Raw genomic sequence first — 7512 nt, forward strand, 5'->3', positions numbered from 1 at the left:
TTTGCCTTTGACTCATCAAACATCTTTGAAAAATGTGTTAGCTTTGATTTGATTTGGGGAAATTTTGAAGAACTTATTTCATCTTTCACAAGGGAAAATGATATGTGTTTTATAGTGTCGTAAAAATTACTTTTTGATGAAGCATAAGTAAAATTTCAGTCACATCTTTAACAGAAAACCTAACAAAACAATAAGTAATGGTGTCTATGTTATTTCTCAAAATGATCAAATTTTGCTTCCGTTATTTTTACTGTTTTTGCTAACTGTATGTTTAAATTTACAGTGACATTTTTACAGTCGCTGCTTTAGCATCAATATTTATTGTTATTTTTGCAAGATTATATTTTAAACTTTTTCTGAGTAGAAATTTAATCTTAATATTAGGTTTTTTTCTCAAATTCAAGTTAACAGTTTTATTTCACAAGATAAATAAAATGTATCAATTTGACATATTTCAGGTTTCACATCAGTTGCCTTCTTGTAACAATAAAAGGGCAAAATTTGTGATACAACTTATTGTTTTGTTATTCTACAGACCTGCTGAATTGTGATTTTCATGATTCCAGATGGCTGGAATTCAAACTATATTTACACTTCTTGTGGTCTGTCTGATGAATGGTGAGTGAACATTAAATTTGAGTTATAAAAACAGCATAATCTTCATTTAAATAAGTAAGTTTTATTTGACTTTCTTAACATCTTTGACCAGAAAAGACAAATGTTAATAATTTATTCTTAATGTTGTTTTAAACATTTTAACTGATTTAAAATCATGTGAATTATACATTTTGCAAATCTGAACATTTAGATTCTTAAAACTGCTGTACTTTTTTCTCTCTAAGGTTTATTGTTTTCTCTTAAAGGTTTTCTGTGCATACAGACTAAGAGAGAGTTTAACATCACAATACCAGAGACTGTTGAGGTTCTGACTGGATCATGTTTGACCATCCCTTGTTCCTTTGATATAAGAGAACAATATGATAAGGATTTAAACAAAGACTGTAAAGGAAAATGGGTTTATCCTGATGCTTCATCCCCAAATTTAAAACCAGTTGACGAAATAGGAAATCTAACAGAGAAGAACTGCACTTCCACCTTCTTAAAAATGAATTCTGGTCATGCTGGTAAATCTCGATTCAGACTGGAATGTGACAATAAACTAAAATGGACTTTTACTAATCTGACTGTGATTGTAAACATCATAGGTAGGTTTACGTTATTGCTCAAAATATTTAAAATGTAGTAAATTTTGCAATCGAACAATCCTGGAAATCAGACAACAAACAACCTCAAACTGTTTCTTCCTCCCAGATCGTCCTCCCTCACCGACTCTGAGTCCATCAGCTCTGACAGTGAAGGAGGGAACCTCAGTCAGTCTGACGTGCTCGGCTCAAGCTTCCTGTCTGTCTCATCCTCCAACTCTGACATGGACGCCCAAACTGGCTGATAGTCAGGAGACACTGAAGGAGAACCAGAACCAAACCAAAGTCCAGATCTCGGTTCTGAACTTCACTGCTTCACACCTCCATCATGGAAAGATAATAACATGCACAGCTGTCTACTGGAAACATGGAGGAGGCTCTAGTCTATCTGCTAACTCATCTTTAACAGCTAATATTATATGTACGTTTGTGTGCTTTAGATAATATTTATTGGACATAAACACAACAATTGCATTTCAATTTTGACAATGTTCACAATCTTAAAACATTTTTTTAGATTCCCCTAAAGACACCAGAGTTTCAGTCAGTCCTTCTGGTCCAGTACTAGTACACATAAGTGTTAGTCTGACATGTATCAGTGATGCCCGTCCTGAAGTACAGAACTACAGCTGGTACAGAGATGATGGAGAACAGGAGACTCTTATTGGACATGGAAGAGTTTTAAACATCACAACATCAAAGCTGAAAATGAACTAGGACCTGGACGTTCTAACATCACTCACATGAATGTTCACTGTATCATCACGATCACTTTAAAACCTTAAAATATTCTGTCAATATTTGTCTTTTACTCATATGAACAATAAAAGCAAAATTGTTAGTGTGATGCTGTTAGCCAAATATATATTATCAAGAGACATTTTAGCTTTCTTTAGATTATGTAGATGAACCATTCAAACATCAATTTGAAGTGGAATGTTTTTCACAATAGTAGCTGACTTCAACATGATGCTTTTCTGGACCTTAATGAGAAAAAAATATCACAACACAGATCCATAAAGTTTCTCCTGGTCCTTTAATTTAACAGTGCTGATAGCTGACCCTCTGCTGTCATTTCAGTTCCACCATGGATCCGTCCTTTATCTAATTGTACAAAGGCTGGAAAGTAGATGAACTGTTCCTGTGAAACTGATGGGAATCCTGCTGCCAGTTTGATCTGGTTAATCAGGCTGAAACAACTGAAACCAACACAATTTTTTTAAACAAAACATATCTGAGGAGCATCATTATTTTGAGTCTGTCACAGATGAACAATTTCACTACATTGATCTGCTCCAGTTTTAACTACCTCGGATCAACCAAACATCAGTTTAGTTTGAATGACCTACGGACTCTGGGAGATTCAACTGTAAATATGTCACAATTAATAAATAAAATAAATAACATTAAAAAACATTTGTGAGAAAAATGTGTTCTCCCCTATAGGCAGAGCAATTTAACCCTTAAAAAAAAATTAAACACTATTTTGGGCTAGTTGTCAGGCTTGGGCAGCATTCAAGTTCAAAGCCAAATGTTTCAATTTTTTTCTTTAAGAGAAATTCTCAATTGAAAGTAATTTTTTGCTACAAAAATATGTTGATTTTAATTAACTGTTACCTTATCAAGACATTATGAAGCCTGTATCTGTAAAACTAAAAGTAAGTATGTTATATGTACTTTTACAAAACTTCAACTGACCAACGATGGAAAAATACACATTTTTTTATAATATTCTTTAATCGATAACAGAACAGTTTCAGGATTTAAAGAATATTTTTCAGTTTTGATCTCAATTTCTGTTTCAGATGAAGAACCGCTGCTTCTGATTATTCCACTAACTGTTGCTTTGCTGGCTCTCATGTGTGTTTTGCTGTTCGTCATCAGGTTGGTGATTTTCCTTCACATTGGTCTCATGTTTGGAGAATGTGATAGCATTAATAGCTCTTGTGCTATCCTAGGCATGTTGACATTGAGGTTGGGGTCATCTGGACCCCACTCCCAACTTCTGAACTTTTCATTTCCCAATGATTTGTGATTTTTGCTGGAGTCCACGGCAGACGTGAAATCCTGTCCACCTTTTTCCACATTTGTCATGGAACGGATAACACATCAATTTGAGGCTTGGGTCATCTGGACCCCATAAGATAGCACAGGGGTTAATGCTTAGTTTTAGGAGTGTTTGCTTAACTGGTAGCATGACCAACACATACATTTAATTAGAAACACTAAAAATATTTGTCATTCAGTTGCTTGTTTCTGTGCAGTGTAACCCCTTCCGCTCTCCTCAGCTTATTTAAATTAAAAGTGGGGTCATCTAAACCCCATAAGACAGTGCGCTGAACTTTTTTTTTTCCAATGATTGTCGGTCATTACTGGTGTCCAATGACAGATATGAAGTCTTGTCCACCTTGTCCATCTTTATCAAGGAAGGGCTAACACTTCAATGTAAGGGTGGGATCATCTGGACCCCATAAGAGAGCACGAGGGTTAATTCTTTGGATGAGCATAACAGAAAGTCATGCTCGTACATCACTGACACTCTGTTGTGTTTCCAGGTTCGTCAATAAGCGTCATAAACTCAACACAGGTCCATTGGTAGACAGAAATGAGGTACTTTGAAATTAACTCTATGCTTCACAGTTCATATAAACTTCCTGTTCAGTTTCTGGAAGTTATATATTTAAATTTAAGTGCATTCAGAGATAACTGATTATTTTTATTTATTTGATGATTTTCTGATGCAGGAAACAGCAGAAGACAGCATTTATGCAAAGACCAGTGAGCTGGGAGAAGAAGACCCTGCTCAGCCTCTAAACGGCTCACAGAGAACCAGTGATAACTTTTCAAGTTCAGCTTCAACTGAAGGACCCAGTGTCAGCCCTGGAAATGATCAGGAAGATGTGACGTACTCCAGCGTCACTTTTAAGGCCAAAAGGAACAGCAAAGCAGGAAAAAAATCTGGAGACTGTGAAAAGTCCTGTCAGACAGAGGAAAGGTTTGTGGTCGAGGACGCCGGGAAGAATTTTGTTCGCAATGCCCTCGAGATGGGAACTGTGTACGCAGAGGTGGTGACAAAAAAGAAAGTGGAGTGTGAATACGCTTCAGTTAATTTTAAAACAAAGACTAATAACTTGGCATAGAAACAAATGAATATTACAACTTTTTTTTTACGTATATATAAATTAGGGATGCATTGATACAGTTTGCTCACGATTCGATACGTACCTCGATATGAGAATCTTGGTTCAATATGTATTAAGTAAGAAAAAATAAACCCTGAAATCCTACTATTCCACAGATGAAGATTTATTTTCCAAAGAGAAATACCATTATAAAAATTCAGATTTTTTTTCAAATGCACAATTCTTGGCATTTATTGCACAATCCCATTTAAATAGAACTCTTTTGTATACGTATAAGAACTGCAACAATTTAAGCAGTCCTCTAAAATTTTACAGCTGAATCTCCCTAGTCCAAATAAACACAAGTGAAGTATTAATATTCCTTAGCTTTCACTAATTTATTCATGTACCTTTACATTATTTTGCAAAAAAAATAAGTATTTCATTCTTTTCTTTAGCTTTAAGCTAAACTTTTATCATCCGACTACCGTAGGAGAGGCAAGGTAGTTTCTGGAAAGCAGAGGGAGAGTGGACAGAGATATTTCGACACCCTTAAGGCACCTCAGACTGGTATTGAATAAATAATATGTGCATTGTGAAAAATGTTGTTTTGAATTGTCGAACGCATATTGAACGGTTCGGTTTCATGTTAAATATTGTTGCACCCCTACTATTTTCCAAGATCGTAAAAACTGATTTATATCATTTTTGAAACAATTCGCTTTTGATGAACAAAGTGCATCAGACAAATCAATCTGGTTGAATTATAGGGACAAACATTGATTCATTATGTCGATTAAAAATTAAATACCCACTTTTTTATGAATGCTTATTTGCTTGTCTCAGAGTGGAATTACATTTGTGAAAAAAAAAGAAGTCTGCAGCCACAGAACTAACCATACAAATTTAAATGCAAAAGAAAAAAACTTTTTTTTGGCATCTATTTTTTTCCACTGACTCTACTAGTTCTGCTTCTTTGCAGTAGAAATGGTAATTATCATAGTGTATTTAATGATTTTACTTCCATTTAGGGTGAGTAGCTGCATTTAAGTGTGGCTTTACTGTAAAGGGTCCACACCCTTCAGCATTGTGCTTTTTAAACAGCTGAAACATTGTGTATGTAAAAAGAGAAGAATTTATTAACCGCACATAGAATTTACTGTTCAAACTTACAACTCTTTAAGGGTTTTCAGCAGCATTATGGGGCTCTATTTTATGGCAAATCCTTAAAAAACAGTTATACTTCTTTTTTCTGATCCTCAAGTTTAAGTGAAATCATCCAGAATTGAACCATTGTCAGAGATCAGACTGTTGCAATCCTCTATCTGAGGCTGCGTGCTGCACTCAATTTTTCAGGAACCATTTTTGCAAACAAGCTGTGAAGAAGACGCCTCTGTAACATCAACTGTGAGAAGTCATAAGGTTTTTCAAAGATCATATCTGTTGCAAACCCACAGATCAAATATTGTCTTTATTTTTTTTTACAAACTCTTCAGGAGTAATTTTCTGTATAATTGAAATTTTGAATTTATGTGTTTTGTGGATCTCCTCCCTCTTATGTTATTATAATTTTTTTTATTTATAAGATAGGAAAAGTAAATATTATGATTAAATTTGAAAAACCATTTGCTCCTGTAAATAAATGATATTGAGTTCTTTAAATGTATTGTATCTCTGTTCACTCCAGTGAAAATTGTGAATTTGGCTGGAACAGTTTTTCTCCAGTATATACACAGTTTCGTAATTTTTCTCTTGCATATTTTGTGTTTGTGTCCCATGTTTAATTATTTAGCTTTTTCTCTTTTTTGGCAAACATCTTTACACTGTAATGTGATATAAATTATTCTCCACCTAAATATGCAGACATATGAATAAAAATTTATTTTCAAAGAGATTGTTGCAACAAAAGTCTACACCGGGGTGTCAAACTCAATTGCACAAGGGGCCAAAATCCAAAACACAGCTTAGGTCGTGGGCAGAACAGGATAAGCATTTATTGAAAAATCTAAAACCAAATTTACAAAACTTTAAAACTGTAACTTTTTGACATAGTTATGAGGTAAATATATAGCATAACTTGTGATAATGCTAGTGTGAATGCTGTATGCTGAATTTTGCTGCTCAAGATGCTAGCTCTGATAGCTGAAAATGCTAAAATTGATGGCTTAAAACACTAAAGCTGAGAGCTGAAAATTCTGAAGTTAATAGCAAGCTAAGATATTAGCTAAATGTTCAATTTGCCTAAAATAGCTTAAAAAAAACAAGTTAGTCAAAACAGCTAGCATGTAAAAAAAATAGCTAAACCTCAAAATATCCACACAAAAAAAAACTGAAAAAAGCCTAAATTAGCCAATACAGCTACCGTGTAAATATTAGCCTAACTCCAAAACAGACAAAAAAAAAAAAAGAAAAGCCTAAATTAGCCAAAACAGCTAGCGTGTAGCTACAATATTAGCTAAGCTCTAAAAGCCCCCTAAAAAAAAAAAAAAAAAGAAAGAAAGAAAGAAAAGACTAAATTAGCCAAAACAACTAGCATGTAGCTAAAATATTATACAAGTTAGAAAGATAACATTGGGCCATGGATAACAAAGTAAAATGATCTGGAGGGCCGGATATTATTACTTGGCGGGCCAGGCCTTCCAGATCTGGCCCCAGGACACATGAGGTCTACAAAAATGTGAAGAAAATTATTAAATATTGCACATAAGGATGTACCTTAAACATTATATTCATTGTTTTATGGCTATTTTCCTTTTTTCAGAGAGTTTTAACTCAACATACACAACAAAATGAGAAAACTTAACATGCAAAATGGGAGGGGGAAAAAAAGTAAAAACTAGCTTACTCTGTAGTTAGCCAACATCACATGGTGAACTGAGATTTCACGCATTAAACTTAAGAGAACAGTACACTGTATGTTATTTCTATTACTAATTCTAATTGTTTTTTTTTTTTGTTTGTTTGTTTGTTTGTTTTTTTCTTATAACATTTGGTCAGTGGGTATCGCACACTAATCCAACATAAAATGCGGTTACAACTCACCGAGATCATGTATTCCCACAACGTCCAACGTAGGTTTTCACCATCTTCCCAGGGCTCAATAACTGTTGAAAGTCAGTTTTTGTACAAACTTTGTTCAAATGCAGTTTTTAAAGACCACAATTTCCTTTTTTTTTTTTTTTTTTTTT

General features: G+C 34.1%; 1 protein-coding gene across 1 annotated transcript; it reads left to right on the forward strand.

The window, feature by feature from the left end:
- Positions 1 to 360: 360 nt before the first annotated feature.
- Positions 361 to 4342, forward strand: LOC112143780. The gene is made up of 6 exons (XM_036215889.1): positions 361 to 618; positions 864 to 1205; positions 1312 to 1623; positions 3008 to 3086; positions 3758 to 3812; positions 3947 to 4342. The coding sequence occupies exons 1-6, from the start codon at positions 567 to 569 to the stop codon at positions 4340 to 4342; spliced, it is 1236 nt and encodes a 411-aa protein (XP_036071782.1). The 5' UTR covers positions 361 to 566.
- Positions 4343 to 7512: the final 3170 nt, after the last annotated feature.

This window comes from Oryzias melastigma, linkage group LG16 (genome assembly GCF_002922805.2).
Source record: "Oryzias melastigma strain HK-1 linkage group LG16, ASM292280v2, whole genome shotgun sequence".
NCBI classification, from domain to species: Eukaryota; Metazoa; Chordata; class Actinopteri; order Beloniformes; family Adrianichthyidae; genus Oryzias; species Oryzias melastigma.

Excerpts from the sequence above, each read along its gene's own strand:
- LOC112143780 (XM_036215889.1), top strand. The coding sequence starts at position 567 with ATGGCTGGAATTCAAACTATATTTACACTTCTTGTGGTCTGTCTGATG. Across the intron at positions 3,087-3,757 it reads GTTTTGCTGTTCGTCATCAG|GTTCGTCAATAAGCGTCATA; the intron begins GTTGGTGATTTT and ends TTGTGTTTCCAG. Across the intron at positions 3,813-3,946 it reads CATTGGTAGACAGAAATGAG|GAAACAGCAGAAGACAGCAT; the intron begins GTACTTTGAAAT and ends TTTCTGATGCAG.